Source organism: Rhyacophila brunnea, unplaced genomic scaffold (assembly GCF_057557595.1).
Source record: "Rhyacophila brunnea isolate RB1 unplaced genomic scaffold, BYU_Rbru_1.0 scaffold_4, whole genome shotgun sequence".
NCBI lineage: Eukaryota > Metazoa > Arthropoda > Insecta > Trichoptera > Rhyacophilidae > Rhyacophila > Rhyacophila brunnea.
In genome coordinates, this window is record NW_028233068.1 from 11,196,217 (window position 1) to 11,216,248 (window position 20,032).

General features: G+C 34.5%; 1 protein-coding gene across 5 annotated transcripts in view; it reads left to right on the plus strand.

Moving 5' to 3' along the window:
• Positions 1 to 1,239: 1,239 nt before the first annotated feature.
• cv-d (vitellogenin-like lipoprotein) overlaps positions 1,240 to 20,032 on the plus strand; it is a 44,900-nt gene continuing 26,107 nt past the window's right edge. Inside the window, exons 1-9 of one of the 5 annotated variants that reach the window (XM_085954011.1) lie at positions 1,240 to 1,503; positions 4,056 to 4,269; positions 7,905 to 8,122; positions 8,832 to 9,074; positions 10,827 to 10,976; positions 13,299 to 13,420; positions 14,601 to 14,831; positions 15,224 to 15,636; positions 16,593 to 16,768. In XM_085954011.1, the coding sequence (XP_085810137.1) occupies positions 4,239 to 4,269; positions 7,905 to 8,122; positions 8,832 to 9,074; positions 10,827 to 10,976; positions 13,299 to 13,420; positions 14,601 to 14,831; positions 15,224 to 15,636; positions 16,593 to 16,768 (1,584 nt within the window). In that variant the 5' untranslated portion in view covers positions 1,240 to 1,503; positions 4,056 to 4,238. The remainder of the gene's footprint in view (positions 1,504 to 4,055; positions 4,270 to 7,904; positions 8,123 to 8,831; positions 9,075 to 10,826; positions 10,977 to 13,298; positions 13,421 to 14,600; positions 14,832 to 15,223; positions 15,637 to 16,592; positions 16,769 to 20,032) is intronic. The other 4 variants (XM_085954012.1, XM_085954013.1, XM_085954010.1 and 1 more) reach the window with 4 other exon arrangements.

The following is a 20,032-nucleotide window of genomic DNA, read 5'->3' on the forward strand; positions in this document are numbered from 1 at the left end:
AGAATTTGAGGGAATTTCAGTTAAAACTTTCCGTAATTTAAGATATTTATTTTACAAATGAAAATATTGAAGGACATTGATTCGGGACTCTAAGCACCACATTTGTATAGAATGTTTATTTTCATAGCGTTAACACATTTGTACCAAGTTCTAAGTCACTTGGAAAGATATAGGTGCATATTATGATAGTAGATCATCAACCATGGTCGATTCACTCCTGGACGTAGGCCTCCCCTATCTCATTTCACTCTTCTCGGTTCCTACTTCTTCACTGCCAAGCACATCACCAAACCCTATATTTAATCCGTGGTTCCATGACAAAACAGAACAGTGACAAAACAGAACAAGACAAAATAAAAAATGAGAAAACAGAACAACGATAAATATAACGATGACATTTCAGGAAAAATATAAATTTAATATTTAAATTGTCCTATCTCTATTATGTTGATGGATTTTTAATAGCACAGATTTTCAATACGCCATAATAAATCAAATTATATACCTAATTTCTGCATTCCTAATCGCTAGAAAGCCTCAAATAAACGGGACTTTGCCGGTAAGCTTACGATATCTCATATTAATCAATATAATATGTTCGAAATGATTGGGTGACTAGGTATAATGAAATATTGACCTTACCTAACCTAACTTAACTTAAGCTAACATAACCTAACCTAAATAGATTCCACATAAATTAATCATAATTTTTAGCACTGCGTATAGGTACATTGAATTTTCATCATACTAGAGACTGCAATATCAATTGAAATCATCACATAATATCGGTTTTGCGGTTGTTAAAAACGTATAAAGAAAATGCCGTCAACTTATCTGCAATGAAAGAAAATTTGCATTAGAAACAGTCGAAAGTCGAGAGGAATTTTTTTTAACTTGTCAATAAAATGTATTTCACCCGAAAACAAATTAAAGAGCTTTGTCTCCCAAATTAAATAAGAATGTCATTATTTCACCTTAGTCGGGTCATTTTAGATACTTATAGTTTTATTTCGTAATACTGAAAATACCGGTATATTAAATACCGGTATTGCAGTCCTTAAGACGATATAAAATTAGTGAACGAATAAAGAACCTAAAAAAAGACTTAAAATAAATACGTAGGTAGTTCAGGTTGATTCAAATGAATCGATTGATTTATTCATCATACTTGTCGTCGCCCATCCCTAGCTCTCATCCACCGGTTGAAGAAGATAAATTATATAAGTGGGACGACTCTTCAGTCTTCAGTTGTGATTCCTCTCGCGAGCTCTCGGCTTTTGCGACTATTCATAGTTTTTTACGGGCAGTGTTAGGATAGGTACTTATAGTATAGTATAACAGAAGTCGCGTATGCCTTAAGACAACAGTGAATCACACGTAGACCAAGAAATATATTGATCTACTCTACAACTAGTGACGATTTAATCTACTCAGTGACTATCTAAAGTTTAAAATATTAGACTACATAGATACATACACATAGACTTCTCCCAATTTACTATAGTGAAACAATTATCTACTATGAATATATTATAATAATAAGATATATTATTTATGTTTCGACTTTTACACAGCACCTAATTGAAGATATAAAATATAATGTACTAAAGAATGTATTATACACATTGTGGAATCTTTTAAAATTAAGTTTTTTTTACCATTGATATCGAGAATATGTCAAAAATACGTCTCACTTATCTACAATGTGCTTGAAGTTTTCGACTTTCGTTTTGTAAACATAACTACAGAGCCGTGACAGTTTTTATATTTTTATCTATTTCACGTACCCAACCAGTCAGTGGCGAAGGGTGGAGGTAGGCTGTTAAAATCCTTCATAAATAGTGCACATAAAATTTTGTCAGCCATTCGTATTTATTTTTATTGAATTAAGACCGCAATTTACAGACGGTGTTGTTTGTTAGTTTTTAAAATTCAAGTAAACCCTACCTAATCCAAGCCATAGTAGATAATAGTAAAAATTATATTCGTTTATCTATAAAATATCTAAAATTTTGCAATTAAGTCATACATAATTTTGGATATTTTATAGACAGAAGAATATTTTTACTATTATGGTTTGGTTAGGCTGGGTTTAATTGAATTTTAAAAACTAACCAGCACCACCTGCAAATTGTATTCTTAATTCGATGAAAACAAATAAGTATGACTGACAAAGTTTAGTGTGCACTATTTATGTCAAATCTTAACAGCCTACCTCCACCCCTTGCCACTGCAACCAGTACCCACGTAACCCAACCAGCAGACGCGATTTTGTATCACATATACGAGGCAGTCGATGCGTCAAAAAGTATGAAAGTATTTAAAAAATGCGTTTTTAACAATGTAAAAGTGAAAGCGTAAAACAATCATTCCCAGTAATAAACCCCTGAAATCATCGGTTTATTGCATAGGCTTTCTTTCGTAAGGGACCTCCAAACCCGCCAGAGCTTCTGTCTTTTGCGTACCTAAATCCGCCACTGCCAATCGGAACAATCAAACCAACAGAACATTTTAATAAATAGAATTCCGATAGGCTATTCCTCAATACACTACATTTTGACGCAGGGTTTTGAATGTGTGAGTGTCCTACAAAAAATAACACACATTATAGACGTGCAATAGTGTGTGTTGCAACCTTCAAATACATACATATTGAATGAGCGTCAGTGCAGTTTTCAGAACTAAAGACAAGCGTATTCTTTACACGTGTTTAAGTTTATCCCATATTCTTCCACACTCGAAATCGGTTGCCTGTTTTTCCCAATGACATTATTAATGGACAACGCACTCGATACAGTAGCTAGCAAGTAAATTGGCTCATAGCGACATTCGCACATGTATAGGTAGACGTCACGCAATTTCCATTATGCGATATCACGCATCGGGAATTTATAGCAATATCACCTTTATTGTAATGGCGTTAGAACAGATTATGCCATTCGGCAGACCCGACAAAAAAGTGAGTGTCATTTTTTTCCAGATGCTTCGTCCATATTAATGTCATTGGTTTCTCCATACCCGTTATGTATTTCAGTTCCAATTATTTCTGAGTTCCCTGATCAAATCACATGATGTCTTTCAATTCTCGATTGAAATTACGAGATTATCTATCTTATCTCTGTAAATTCTGTATCGGTTGGATTTTAATGTTTGATAGTTAGGATTGCAAAAGAATATCTTATAACTTATAACAATATTATAATGTTTAGTATGAAAAACGTATTTCTGCAGTAGTCAATAAATTTCAATCTTTTCTTTTCTAAACCATTTTCGTGTTTTATTAAAATAAAGGCAAACACTATGTCCACCTCTGATTGAGCTTATATTATTATAATACACATTGTGAAAGTTTTATATGGTAACCATTCTGGAACTTACCTAACTGGTCGAGAAGAGGAAAGAAAGGGAATGGGACAACTGGACGCCAGGACAATTGGAAGCCGCATTGTCGTAGACACGTAAACAGAACGTAGACGATGAATTTCAATCAGTTTCTATCGACTACTTAGTAGTTTTAATTAATTTTACTCTTAAAATATTTTTTTTTTCTATTGCGGATTGAGAATTACCATACCTATAGCTTTATATAAAAATAAAAAACTCTTTTTTCGTTGGAACTTAAATATATGCACGATTAAATCATTATGTACGTGTGCATATTTGAATTCTCATGAACTATTAAATCATAATATAATAATTTAAATATAAATAATAATATTAAATATTTTTTTTAAATGTACATGTATAAGTACCTAACGTCTATTTATTTTTAAATTGGGTGGCGTCCAGTTGTCCCGTTGCCAAATCATCCTAGACACGAAAGAAAAGCTTCTTTTTCATACGTGATTAACATAAAAATATTGTCATTTTTTAAATCTTTTATAGTTATGAACGAACAATGATTATATAGGTATAGCAAACAATGTTGAGATTTCCAGAATTGCCAGAAATAATGATGGTACATAATATTGTTATCGTCTAGGCAAACAACAGATTTATATGTCAATATAAAATAATATTTTTATCTCGTTTCATTCAATTAAATTTATTTCAAGTAGGTATACACAAAAGAATTAAACAAAACGAATGCACCGTACCCCACTGATACAGGACTTGATTATTGAAAACAAAATGATTATTTTCACATCTCTTTAATTTGTTGATAGATTGACAGTGAATTTAATGCAAATGTTTCGTTATTAAAATTTGTTTGAACAAAAAAAAGTGTTTGTGAAATCATGCAGCGACTATGGATTCCTTTGTTATTGGGTAAGTCAAAATAATTATCATTAGAATAATAATTGTCTTCACGTAGTAAAACTGGAGACTTCTTATTAAAAGTAATGATTTACATATATCAGAAAAATATCTAATTACTTACACATTGAAATGAGACAGGAAATATACAGATGAATATTTTTGAAGTAGGCAGGTAATTGACATTTTGAAAGATACATGAACTGTGTCTAAGGCATGGCCCCCACATCCAGAAGCGGGTCCCGGGATAGGATCTTAGGCGGGCCCCCTACCTATCGTGAATGATAAAGGTAGTGTGACGCTCTCCAGTAGCGTTTTCCAAATGGTGTACCTACGCGGTAATATTAATGTGTATATTTATAGGCCATCCATGGACTGAAACCGTATGCGGTTTAGAACCGTGTGCCAAACTAAGCTTATCTTTTCTGTTCATGTAAATATATTTTCACAAACTATATTATAAGCATCTGATCGTATCCGTTTATTTTATATCATACACTTACAGTTACAAATTTAGTGAAAATATATTTTCATGAACAAAAATCACAAACAAAAACAAAAGTTTAGTATGGCACACGGATCTAAACCGCATACGGTTTCAGTCCATGGATGGCCTCTTAGTGTTTTTTTTGTATATTTTAATACATCCATTTGAATAATGGAGATATTGAGTATTGATATACAATTAAAAATTGTATCGAACAACCACATAATTTAAAATAATGAAACTTTTTTTACTATTAAAGCAAATTTGTGCTGTGTGTTTATCTCACTTATCTGGTCGACTCGCTTCGCCGGGCCCCTCCTGAGCCTGGGCCCCCAGGCTAGAGCCCTGTCAGCCCCTCCTTGTGGGGGCCATGGTCTAAGGTGTAGGTATTCCATTAATAACGTCGCACGATTACCTGGTCTGTATTTTTCTCAGACAAATACTGTAGTATTTTTTACTCCCCCTAGGGGCATGCTAAGGGTGGCAGCCGCTCGGGTGCCAGTTCAAAATTGTCGTCCTCCCCAAATTATAACTATTTTTTATTGAAATTTTGACAGAAGTCAAAAGAAAAGTTGAAGCATTAATTATTATTGTATTATCATCAAAATATTGACATTTATTTTTAATCTATTAAATAATATAACATTCTGAATTATAATATAAAGCATCTTAAATCGATAGATATGCATAGATGAAGCACGGAAGCATTTAAAAACGATTATCCAATGACACTAAAGAGAATTGCGCCACAGGTGACTTTTTCATCATAGAGTTAATTTTATATATTTGAATAATTACTTTTATCGCCCCATGAATACTACCGTCCAGGTCTTTCGTACCCTTAAAACCACCACTAGGCGCGTCCCTGACTCCCCCTCCTCCCATTGTCACATTTCGTCACCAATCTTTTATTTTCTTCTCATAATTAGACACGTCATATTATTTCAACCCCTCTATTCATTGAAATTTAAATATTTTCACATAATATTTTAATCTCAGTGCTTATATTTTGTTGATTTTGTGACGTCATGACGTGTTCTAGATAATAACCTACCCTATTCTCTTTGTCACAAATTATCACATTATATCAGACCCCCTCCCCTTTAGCGTGGACGTCATATATAGATGACTCCTTGAGAATAAGAAAAATATTATAATGGTTTTGAAACAAAATTATTTTTAAATTCTAATGGATTCAAGCTATGTACTATTCCATTTAAGTCGTTTTTTGCGTTTTGCGACCAGGGTTTCGCCTTTCGGCATCTTCAGGCGTCGTGTACACTCACCAAAGGTAAACGGTAAATGCTATAGTACAGAGCTTGAATCCATTAGAATTTAAATTCAAATTCCATCAAGTACCTTCGGTCGATAGTATTAATATTATTAAAATTATTTTTGTTAATTATATACTTTAATTGAATCGTTTACGTTGACAGCTGTTTCGGGATATAAACCCATCTTTTTTTGGGTTATAAATGCAGCTCCAAGCCGAAATTTAATAAAGCATGGTTGATCAGTGATCAAATTAAATTATTGTGGATTATTTAAAATTTAAAATTCCTTTGATTATGTATCTCACTCATATGTGTTGGTGTTTATTATTTTTTTTAGAGTCAAAGTTTATCAATGTATGATGTGTATTCATTATTTATGTCCACTTTACCATAGCGAGCAGTGTATACTTACTATTTTTATAAAAAAAGTACAGATATACGAAGTTGTAAACCTCAGGGCCGATCCTACAGTGTGGCGTTTTTACTGTAAAGAAAATTACGTAATCGATGTGTCATAAGATTTAAAAGGGAGCCTCAAATCTTAGGCCTAGAAAATATTTTTTCTATTGGGCATATGCATGAGATATTCTAAAATTATATATGTTCAATATATAGAATGTTACATTCTCAAATCCTGTATCTTGTTCGTTTAATAAAAGAAATTGTTTATTAAATTATTAGCAAGTCTAAGTATGTACGTTATATTAAGAATAGTTGAAGCGCCTAGTTTCAAAAGCCCCTAAAACGACTTTATGTAGTTCTGAGAAAAATGAGAAAAACGATTTTGGGTAGTTTTGAGAAAAATGAGAGAAATCATTTCTATTAAATTTATGAATTTTATGTATTTATTTTGTAATTCGTTACATTCTAACGAGTATTTTGGCTTTCCATTTTAGGAGTATTTGAAAAGCACACCCAACCATTTTAGCTGGTTTTGAAAATAACCCTAATTTTTGATCATACGTATTGACGGTTTTTGGCGTTTTTTCCAGTTCAATCTTTGGCCATCATATAGGTAATAAAAATATCCATCAACATACATGTCTAACTCAAAAATTTTCAAAAACCATTTTAGGGGCTTTTGAAACTAGGCGCTCAGTTATCCGTAACGTTGGTTCGTAATTAAGGAATTAATTGATACTTACCTTAATTTAATATACAATAACAGATAGCCAACATTATAACGCAATTTGATAAGCATTTCATGTAACAACTACTAGTTAAATTCGTCGTAGTTAACTACGACGCCCGTAGCTTAATTGGAAAATCATACTGGCGCGAATCCAGCAGATACAGGTTCAAGTTCTATTGGTTGTCGTATTTTTTTTTCAAAATGATTTTTTGTAGATGTTTTCAAATTATGTAGGTATATTCAATATATACATAATTTGAATCATCATCAAATCTAGTGTCTTTTTCGTTAAATAAAAGAAATAGTTTATTAAATTATTAGCAAGTCTAAACATGTTATAAAAATACTAAATAATGAAGTGATTAAGGAATTAATTGATACCTACCTTAATTTAATAATATACAAAAACCGATAGCCAACATTATAACGCAAATTGATATGCATTTCATGTAACAACCTCTAGTTAAAATCATCGTAATTAAGTAGGATGCCCGTAGCTTAATTGGAAAAGCACACTGGTGCAAATCCAGCGGTTACAGGTTCAAGTCCCGTCGGGTATTATTTTCTAAAAAGATTTTTTCTAATGGGTATATTATTTATGTATGAGATGTTTTCAAATTATATTATGTATGTTTCATACATATATTAAAGATCTGTGTAACAGGTTAGGTCAGCGAATCTTGGTTCAATTAAAATCGGCTATATGACTGACGCGAAAGGTGAATTTGATTCTTAATATTCTTCTTGATTCCAGCCCTCTGGTTTCCAAGCCTCGACTGCCACTCGCCGCTGTTTCCCCAGCACTCTGCGGAGTACCGGTTCAAGTACTCGGCCCAGTCCGGGTCAGGGTTCGAGGTGCCAACAAGGATGAGGTCTGTGCACGCCCTGCTCGGTACCCTAGTTGTCAGGACTTCCGCTGGACACGATGCAGGAGGAAATAATATCTTGGATATAAGGCTTGAGGATTTAAAGGTAAAAAATATTGATAAACATTATCAGCTTAGCTTAGGTAAAAACAAAAAGAAATCACATTGAAACAGTAATTGAAATTGAAAGCCTACTGTAGACCAGTACAGGAATATCGGTTTCTGACATTATAATAAAAATATCTAGACCAGGGGTTCACAAATTTTTCGTCAAAGGGACAATAATTGTCCCTTTGACGAAAAAGTTTGAAATAAAAAATATTTTGTGGCCCCTCTTTTTTTTTTTTTTTTTTTTTAAATATTTTCTGTTTTTAAAAAACATAAGGCAAAAAATTATTTCATTGTGTAAACTTATATTTTTAAATAAATATAGGTAAGTTCATTATTATTACTATTATTAATAAACTAAAAAATAATATTTAAAATTTTTCACCGTGTGATTTATGCAATTATTGTATAAAACTAAATCCTGCAAAAATTTCTGGACCATTCATTCTTGTCAGAGGATATTTAATTTTAAATGTAATTTTTAATATTCGATATGAAGATAAAAAATAATACAGATTTAACATAACTCTCGCGGGACACACTTTGTGAACCTCTGATCTAGACAATCAAAGCAAATGTATGTCTCATTTTAATAATTGCTTACAACAAATGTCTGTGATCCTGACTGTTGACCATTAAGATATTTGGGACTTGAATTTATCCATTTTATCCTCAGGAGAATATTTTATTTTACATTCTTTGTTCAGCAAAAAACTGCAAACGCTGATGCCTTCGAGAAGACCAACATTGATTATTTACCGATACCAGAGTCTGCTAACTCTCTGCTGCTGCCATTTACCGTGACAGTGAGATCGTCAGGAGCAGTGGAAAATATCAACCACACAGCGTTGGATCCTCTGTGGAGTGTCAATATGAAGAAGGCTATCGCTGCTTCTTTGCAAATGCAAACCAACGGAAGGATTTTACCAGGAGCTTTTGAAATAACAGAGGTGAGAGAATAATAAATTATTGTCTCGTGTCTAACAATAATTGATACTGGATCCTTGATTCATTGAAAAAATTATTATATATATACACTTAAGTATATATTAATTTAATTCCTAGATATATGCCATTATTAAAATATTATTTATTAATTTATATTATAAATTATTATAGCTGGTAAGAAGTAAGAAGTCAGATAGCTAAGTCGGGCATGCTGTCCCTGTCTTTTGGTTATATATTTTCTCAGAAGTGTTTACAATGTATGTTGAATAAAAATAATGTTATATTCTTAAGTCTTGTGAATTATTTGTTGAATAAATAATATAGTTAATTAACAATTGTCATAGAACGCAGCACAAGAACACTATAAATCAAAACTATAAACTGTAAAAATTCAAATGCCAATGATGCTTGTAAAATGTTATATCATATTGACAAACGATGATATTAGATACTACGTGGTACTGTGTTAAATTCTAGCCATCTTGCATGGGAGAAATGTTAAAGCAGGCGAGACAACATGTATAATATTATAGCTATATGTCATCCTAATTTGGATTGAGCATAATTTATAAATATTAATAATGAATTATTAGAGAACTGTTATTAAGGTGGCTTGCTTAGAAGTTCTCTAAGAGCTCTATGCATAGTCATACTTATGTAAATCAGTAGATAAGCATATACATTATGATCTTGCAGGCCTATTCTAACGTAATATCACTTAACATCCAAAAAGAGCTAATTGTGATAAATATATCACATTTATCACTTTACATATATTTTGGCGGTTAATTATGTAAAAAAGTTAGCCGTCTGAACTGTCGAAAGGTGATATCTTTTAACAGCCCCTCTCTTGGCCTGTGCTAACTTTGAGAATGAGACGGAGTACGTCAATTATACATATTGATGAGATGCAAGATCCGATTGTTTTCGCAATAAAATTGTAGGTTATGTTGATATGTCTGACGTGTCAATACAAAATTCTTGTATTCGGCTCATTACCGACTAGATGGCGCTGGTTCGGCTTTATCCGTTTGTGTTTGGTCGTATCCGCTTGGGTTCGGCAGCACGATATCCAAATTTGACAGACATGTCTACCGACCTAAGTTTTCTCCATATTATGAATTGGAGATAACTGCCGATAATTGTTTTGTTCAATTTGTGTATGAGTCAGAGTATGGACCTAATAGGTTGAGCAAGTGGCTGACATCCATTTCTCATAAAAAATAAAATCTGTTAATACAAACCTTCACTCTGTGGAGGCAGATATGATCGTATTAGGATCGGACATGGTCGAAAGAAAAAAAAAGAAGGATTGTTTTGTTTATAGAATGCTTTCCGTATTAATTTGGACCAATGAAAATACGGAAATGTGATAACCGTTAAGAATAGACCTGTTGATGTGGGAAAAAGTGAAGGTCACAATAAGGTCTCAGAAATATGCATTCCCATTATTTACATTAATAAGACTATATTGTATAGTAAGCTACGATGGATAATTAATTAAGTATTAATTAACCTATAAAATTTATGCAAAACATGACGTGTTCTGTACACACAGTAAGCTTTATTACCGCCAAGTAAATGCTGAATTTTTTACAAACACTAAAATTCCATATATTTAAAAGAAGACATGAATAATTAAAATGTTTTTTTTTTTTTACTGAATTTAGGAAACCATTCTTCAATGAATACATTTGATTTGAAATGATCTCAAAAGTATATTATTCAAGAATTTATTCTTATGTGATTTTCAGCCCTGTTTATACGGTATATGTGCCGTGGAGTATAGTTCTGTTGAAGAGGGTGTGGTTCGCAGATCAAACATCGTACCGACTTTGCTGGCGTCTCCTTCTCACAACTTATGGATGTCAGTCATGCCCAACATCTGCAGTAAAGATATTAAGGTATTCGTACATAGTACGGTATAAACTATCATTTTACTTTCTAAAAGTCAATAATTAAAATCAATAATTTCAATTAAATTCGATGGAAAAGTGGTAACATGTCCACGAAATCGTGTATATTGGGTTTGAATCCCAGGTCTGGCAAATTCACATGTTGTTTTTAATGCATGTTTGTAATGCACATGGATCTAATAGGTTGAGTGAGTATGACACATCTGTTTCTCGTAAAAATTACTCTTAACCTTTTCTATGATTCACGATATTACTATTGCAGTATCTGACAGGCCGCAGATTTTTAACGACACACGTTAATACCGATAATACAGTAATACCGATAATTTGGAGCTTAGTATTTCATAATTATTCAAACAGATGTTGTTGCTGTATGTTTAATTTTTTAGATTATGCAAATTAATTGACAGTGGCTAGTAATTTGAGTTTAAAGTTTGACGAGATAACTCGCAAAATTTGTATGTATGGCCTGTCGATCACGGCCTCATAGAGCGAGATAACTCGCTGAAGTCATAGAATCGCTTAAGAGACCTCTTCATGTGACAGCCATGATCCATATCGGATTGTACAGGTAACCCCTTGTTGATTGCGAGGGATTAGTTTTAGACATGGTCACAATAAGCAATATTTCGTAGTGAACAGAGGATTGAAAAAATGATATTAAACTATCAATGAACTAAATAACAAAATAAACATTGTATATAAATTAACAGTTATATAAAGCCGCATTTAGACCAAGAGAGCGAATGTTTATTCTTCCCCCACTCCAGCAAAATTCACTTGACGTAAACGCTTTTTGTTGAGCGAGCATGAGAATTTTGCTGGAGTGGGGAAAGAACAAACATTTGCTCGCTTGGTCTAAACCATAGATAACAGACGTATATATATAGATTCGTAAGTTCCATACAAGAAGATGCCCCCTATAATTGGTACCATCTATTGGCGTGACTAGAAGTTTTGACTATGACAGAACCATAGATCCGAACCCAAAAAAGTATTAAATACTTTTAATAATACTTAAAATAATTTAATACAATTTCGTTTATATAATTGTAGATTTTATAATTATATAAACGAAATTGTGACAACAATGAATAAAAGTCGATATTTCAATTCAGATAGGTACATTTTATTGCAATGATAATCATATTGACAAATTATGAATAATAACATAAATTTATGAGGACATAATTATGCAATAATAATAATAGTAATGCACTCCCACCGTGGAAATTGTTTGTCAGCACTTCCTGTCAGATTGATGACTTCATTAATTATTTCATTTTGTGTTTCATTATAAATTTTCATCGGTTGCTGATATTCTCGCAGTCAAAACCCCAACGATCGACAATATATTGATGTAGATTCTGAAACAATAATTTTAAAATGTACTTAAATATAAAATGACAATGGTCGCCATTTACACTTTTGTAAGAATGCGCAAATATAATATAGATATTTTATATGGGTAGGTACGTAATTTACTCAAACATAATCTTCTTTATATACCTAGGTATTTAATTTTTATGTTTTTAAAAATTACAATAGGTAGGTACTATCATTATTTCGATGCGACGACTGCAAAGAAATTTCAAGGGGCATACAAGCGTATAATACCTATAAACTTATATAATAAAAGTAGACTTATCCATTAACTTATTTTATCAGCCATCGGATTGCAAAACCTTTTTATCAATATAGTTTAAAAATGCAGAACAGCAATATTATTCTGACACTTGACATTATGTCAACTCGAAAAATATTGGACGACTGCTTTTGTTTTGAAAATATCATGTAGAATTGACTTGAAATTTGAAAAGACTGATCGAAAGCTCAAATGTTGATTGGCTGGACCATGGGTGAGCTCTGATTGGTCATTGAAATGGCCTTGTATCATGCGACTTTGTGTGTGACCGTGCTACCATATATTCTGAAAACTGAGAATTAGGTGGTCACGTTCGCTGTATGGAACTTTCATCCCCTTGGTCTAAACACGGCTTAACTTGGCAATAGACTGAAAAATATCATTATTTAGTTTATTTACCCTTCTTGATTTGTCTGCGACGTATTGGATTACTTTTGTTTCAGTAGCGTTCGTTCGAGAGAGAAAGTTGATATGCGCGTGAATTCACTCATTTTGATGATTCCTGACATGTGGCACATGTCAAAACAAGTGCGAAACAAAAAAAAATATTAAAAGTCGATCACGATATAATGAATTCGCACTCATCGGGGTCGCAATAAACATAGGTTACCTGTTAGTATATTTAAAGTATATTTACCTGATTCATATAAAATATTTCTGTTTAGAATCCGTTGATCGGTAATGCAGAACGCTGGTACAGAATGGACGAGAAAGGCTTAGTCACGATGAATTCCGTTGGCTCAATTGAAATACACTACCACCACCATATTTTCCAATCACTAACTAAGTGAGTTCATTGTAATACTTATGCATGTAAAATCGATTGTAAAACTCTTTGACTCAAGAAGAAGGACCCTTGTATATGGAAAGGTGGGCACTGAAGATAATGCTTATTTGATAATTTAGTATTTGACAATGAATAAAGAGACTGTGTAGAAAATTTCTGCATTAGAACTATTTATTCTATATGTTTTTCCTAAAGCAACATCATTTAGAATTAGGATATATCATCACTGTTCTGGCAGAAGACACTAATTCAAAAAAATGACATATTGAGTTAGTTATACCAAAATGTTCCTTATTTCAAACTTTACCGTCTGGAAACCTTTTTAATAAATAAACAGTCTTTATTTTAAAGTCATCCTTTTTACGATTACTTAATAAACTCACATGATAGACCATTTCAAACATTTGAACAACTTCAAAGTCAAATTACTCAAAACTAGTATTCTCCAGTTAGTGTGTTCTGCCAGAACAGAGACGATATTATGTACATAGATAATTAGGAAACACCTCAGAAACATATCCATTAGAAAAAATCTTGAAAAAAATACGGTATCGGGCGGATCTTGAACCCGCATCTATTGGATTCCACTCAATGTAATTTACTAATTTAGCCACATGCACCCTAGCTAATTAAGATGAAATTAACTAATAGTTATGCGACTGAAGGATTTTCCACATTTATCATTAATATTGGTGACCAACTTTTGTGGTCTAGTTTTGATTCCTAGTCGGTATCAAGATCTCTTAAAATTTTCATCTTAATCTACTTGCACTTAGTAATAATATTTTGTAAACCATTTTTTGGTTTAAAAAATTATTCATATGTTTTATGAATGTATTTTTTTTATTGAACATACATAATTAACACCTCAGAAACATACATATTAAGGTGTTTCCGAATGTAAGTTTAATAAGGATTGTTATATTTTTAAATCTCATGAATTATTCGTTAAATAAAATTAAGATGTATGTATTAACAGCTTATAGCAAAATTGTAATCAGTTTATTAATTTGAGCGATATATGGAATCGAAAACCTTCATTGACTGCGAACAGGTTACCGTGCCGCGGCCTGACTATGGATGGCTTTGCATAATCACCTATTTAGTGATTATTCTCTTAATTTAATGTTACAATAGTCTGTATAAACTGGATACAAACTTGTTATTAAAATGGTTTTAGCTTTACTCTGGAACGGAAATCCGTGACAGCAATCCAGCCTGATACCACTAAGGCGCCAAATGATAATCTTCCTCTAATTGTCGCATCACTGGCATGGGTGCCCCCTAAAGAAGCAGCGGAGCGTCCCATTTCAGAACTCTTCTTTGTTCTGGCTAAAGCAGCCGAGGGACTGGAACAGCATGGTCTCAGAGACACTCTGCTGAGAGACAAATTACCGCTGGAAATATACAGGTATAGTTATAGTTCTACATCACAGGGATAGTTCTATCCGTAATGTTCAATCATTATTATATCTTGATTATAAAGCTTCTTAAAATAAATCTAAATTGTTGTGCTATTTATATTTGGCTCTTCTGTTTCAAAAGTTTTTATAACAATATTTAATTAGAAAAATAGAGATAAATTTTATAGGCTATGGTATATTAAACATCTATTCGAAATTGTCTAAAGTTTTATTGAGTACCTACAATGTACCATCTTTTGGCGAATACAATAAGCTTATTCATTATACTGTTAATAAAGCTTAATAGATGTCACTATATAAATTATACTACTTTCTCACAACACGCAATACAGATATGGATGGCAATTTTATTTTTAATTGAAATAATGATTTCTTTTAGGATAATGACAACATTATCCCATGCCTCATTACAAGCCGTCCATGAAGAGCTTCGCCTGGGAACAAGCTACAACAGAGAAACTATGCTAAACATATTCATGGAAGCATTGCCGCAAGTCGGCACGAAAGCAGCTCTACTGCTTGTCCGAGACTTACTACTGGCTGGTAAAATACAAGATGAGTCAACGGCTCTGGGCCTCATACGAAGATTGCCAACTGCTGTGAAACTGTACAAAGAAGAAACACTCGGAGAAGTGGAAGCACTTTTGAAATTAGGGCAAGAGCACCCAAGGAGTGTGAGGCATTCGGCTATTCTGGCCTTTTCTACACTGGTGTACAAAGCATTTCTTTATGGCTCGTGTTCGTCAGATAAATTTGAAGAGTATGTTCAGCTGTATTTCTCAAGATTTACAGGTATATTTCTATTTATATTGTTTCTTCCATTGTAAAAGTGTGTATTTCAAACACCTATTTGACTGTCTCAATGTTATATTTTAGATCGTCAATATTTGAAACACTCACGATGGCCGCACGATTTAAGCGTTGGCCTATAGCGTCGTGGGTCCTAGGTTCGAATCCTGGGTCTGGCAAGTTCACATATTGTTTGTCAATTTGTGTATGAGTCAGAGTATGGACCTAATAGGTTGAGCAAGTCGCTGATATCCATTTCTCGTAAAAAATAAATCTGCGGAGGCCTATATCGTCGGTCCCTATTAAAAAAGTCGGATCTGCAAAATACTATTTTTCACTACGAGCAATCAAAGATGTTTCATCAAATATCCTTTGTGACCTAAATGGCTTGCCATAATGAATAAAAATACGGGTTATAGAAACTTTTCTAAACGTTTATAAAAACATCCGTCTGTCCGGTGAACATAGCAGCAACTGTCAGATCCAACGCATCTTGCTCACCCACGCCCAGCCGACAGTGTGTATCTCGAAATTTATCAAACAAACAAAAAAAACTGTGATTGTGGTATAAATGTTTAAAGTGTTTAAATAACTTTTACGTAATAATCCGAAAATGACAAAATTTCAGATCCGACTTTTTTAATAGGGACCGACGATATGATCTTATTAGGATCGGACATGGTCTGAAACCAAGATTTGAATCACTAAAATCGGTAGAATTTGTTTTGATTATGTATAAAAAAGTAAAGAACTTGATATCATAATTAATAGTCACTTTTATGCATGAGCCGAATCTAATAAAAATATAATAAGCATCGTTGTAAACAAAGTAAATTATTTTAATTCAAAGCTAATTACCTCATGTAAATAAATAAATTCAATATCTACATTTAATGTTTACTCCACAGTGACGCTATTTTACAATGTTTTAAAATGTATTATCTATTTCTGATTTTCAGAGAGTCCTGACTATGCCGACCGCTTAGTCTGGTTGATGGGCTTGTCGAATCTTCAACTGGAACATGTCAGTTCGTATCTGTCCCCAGTGATCAGAGGCTCCTTGGGACACTCTCATCATGAGAGATTCCTTGCAGTTTGGGCCACTATGCCTTTGGCTCATTTGTACATTATTGAGGTAACATTATATTTGTTACCTGTTTGTTTGTTATGTGTTTATGAGACCGAAAAACGTTGTATTTTTTAGCATATCTCTTTATATTATTGAGTAGATTTGTCTAATAATAATTTCATATAATATTATATTTATATTAAAAAAAACTGTTGCGTAATCGTGTACGAGTAGGTACATTAAAGCGCATACTTTTGGCATTATACCACTTTAACAGGTGCATGGATTTACTGCTGACAGTGCGTATTCTAACTATTCTTCCACTGTTAACACCCACAATGGCCGCGTGGCTTAAACGTTGGCCTATAGAGTCGAGGGTCCTAGGTTCGAATCCTGGGTCTGGCAAGTACACATATTGTTTTTCAATTTGTGTATGAGTCAGAGTATGGACCTAATAGGTTGAGCAAGTGGCTGACATCCATTTCTCGTAAAAATAAAATCTGTTAATACAAACCTCCGCCCTGCGGAGGCCCATATTATGATCCTATTAGATATACGATATACTATTGATACCTCCACGTTTCTACGGGCATGGAGGACCCCTTAATAGTAAATCACGAGCGAAGATATGGATGCCACATTCATGTTTCTCATATCCCGCCAAAATCCTTCCATCGCCGTTTTATGCATAAAATGCTCTTTAGTAATCAACTATAAATGTTGCTTCTTTTGGGCTCAATTCTTAGAAATCTCTGTAACTTTCAGTCTGCCTGCCAAAAAGGTAGCTTGGACGACCCTTACGGTAAAACCCAGGCAAAAGCCAAACATTCGCCGCATGCAAGAATGATAGAGAGGGGTGGTCGTTCAGGGGTAGATTGAAAGAGACAGCGATAAAGCTCAAAAGAAGGAGAGCTAGCCGCAACACTGCAGGTAGAAAGTTAGTTAGCGTAAGACTCCCAAACGCGACAGGCTGTGTGCCCTGTGGAAGCTTAATTTTTAATTGACAGCCTAGGCGCCCGTTTTTAATAAATTTAGGGCTGTTAAAAATTTATAAAGTGTGAGATTGTTAATGTGTAGTAATATTGTGTTGTGTATGTAATGTGTGTTGTGTAATTTTTTTCGTGAACCTAACTAATTAGGTAATAAAACTTTCGGCAACGATTGGTGCTACGAACAACGTGCGTTCATCATTTTTCCATCCCGTCAATCCTGCATTTACCCCCAACTGTCAAGACCTACCGTGCACTGAACGTGCTCTACCGGACTAAAAACCAGCTACTATTGACCGCCTTGAACTATTCTGAGCTAGTCGAAGGGTGGAAGCTGGTCGTGTGTCTCCCGCGTTCTGCCGACGGCACGCTACGAGGGCCTCATTGACGCCCGGTTGACCGGCGAGTCGAGCTCTGAGGTCGGATCGGCCGTGCGGCCCCGACTCCCCTCCCTACCCGGACTTCCGGGGTGTCAAATTTGGCGAGCCCAACGTGGACCTGTGACAGTACCTGTCATTTTGACAAGTACGTGTCAGAAATAGGGCAGTGAAGAACCGAAGGAGCTTCACCGAACCGATATCCTGAAATGAAGAGTCAGTGCTAAATTTAGTGTGCTTAAAGCGTTTGACAGTTGACGTGGACAGTGACATTTTGACATTTGTGACAGTGGGAGGACGGTTGTTGTGGTTGACGACTGTAATTTTGACGTTGGTGGTGTTGTGATAGTCCGCCATCTTGGGACGGCTGAGTCTGTTGACATCCGCCATCTTGGATCGGCTGTGAAGGTTGTCAACTGTCACTTTGACGTTTGTCGTGTTGTGATAGTCCGCCATCTTGAAACAGCTGAGTCTGTTGACATCCGCCATTTTGAATCAGCTGTGAGTGTTGCCATTTGTTACTTTTGACAGCTGTCATCTGTCAGTTTGACAGTAAGACATTTTTTTTCTCGAGTTTATATTTTTCTGTTGATTTTGCAATACGAACAATTGCCAGTGCGTGCAAATAAGGATCAATGACACTAATAATAAATTTTAAATACTAAATTTATTTTTAACTATACGATGGATAACTGCGATACGGACTTGATGGAAGTTATTGAGTGTACCGTGCAGTGTATCTGCGAGAAGACGGCGCGGACCAGGAGGGATGCCGGCTACGAAATGTCCGTGGAGAGGCGTGGTACGCCAGCGCGGCGCGGACGACGCGGTAACAGACCGCCACACAGCCGGTTAGCGCCTATAAAGCTCTAACTGGAGAAGATGACGAGGAAGGAGACCCCCTACGGAGGAACGACCAGGCCAATATAAAACTTTCATTTTAATTCATATTTCATATTGTTGTTTATTTTCGTATTGTAATGTTTGTGTATTGTTATCATTGCAGTGTATGTCTTATTGATGTGTCATTTTGTTGTTAGACCTACAATTTAACTACAGTATATGCCGCAGTTTGGTACTGCATTAACCTATGTTGTCGAACACGACGGAATAAAATAGAATAATTAAATATTAATGACCTTATTCACTCAATTAAGATGAGATGAAAAATGTTGAAAATGAATCTTAATTCTCATTTATAAATCTACCTTGGCCAGGTTGATGACTCTGTATTGCGTATTTAGTACGGAGATTAGTGTACTAAGTATGATAACCATGAATACTTATTTTAAATTTTGTTTTGTAAGCACATTTTGTTAATTGTATCCCTTGAATTTTGCCTAGGTTAATTTACTTAATGACGACTCATGTATGAGCGTGTGACGAGAAGTAATAACGGTCGTTAGCGAGGAGCGTTTGTTAAGGAGGAATGGAGGTATTGGGATGAACTGCCGTGGACCGACGGAATAGGTTTTAGCTACGCGCATCTTCTTACGGGGCGGTTGACTAGATGATGGCGCCGTCGGCTGGTTGGTTGACTCGTTGAGGTAGGACCATGCCTCTCGATCGGGGATTGATCGAGGAGGCATCTGTCGTCTCTCTGTCAGGATTAAGGCGAGCCCATGAATGTAGTGACATTGAGCACGAGTGCCAGTGTGCGCAATAGAGTAGTGAGGCGGAGGGTGTCGGTGTGTAACGAATCTGTTCGCGCCAGGTACGCCATAATTGTGTTTGTATTTTATTTGTATTTTCTTTGTGTCACGAGTCAACAGTCGATCGCGGCCGGATATTCTAGTAATGGATGGTGTGTCCCCCACAACTATCCCGTGAGTTGGTGTCGTGTGATGGGGACAGATTTTTGAGGTCTAACGGACGTGAATTCGCAGCATCTCTGTGATAACTTAGCGCGCGTGGTAGATAACGATATGCCTTCAGCCGTGTCAGAAAGGACGCATGTATGTACG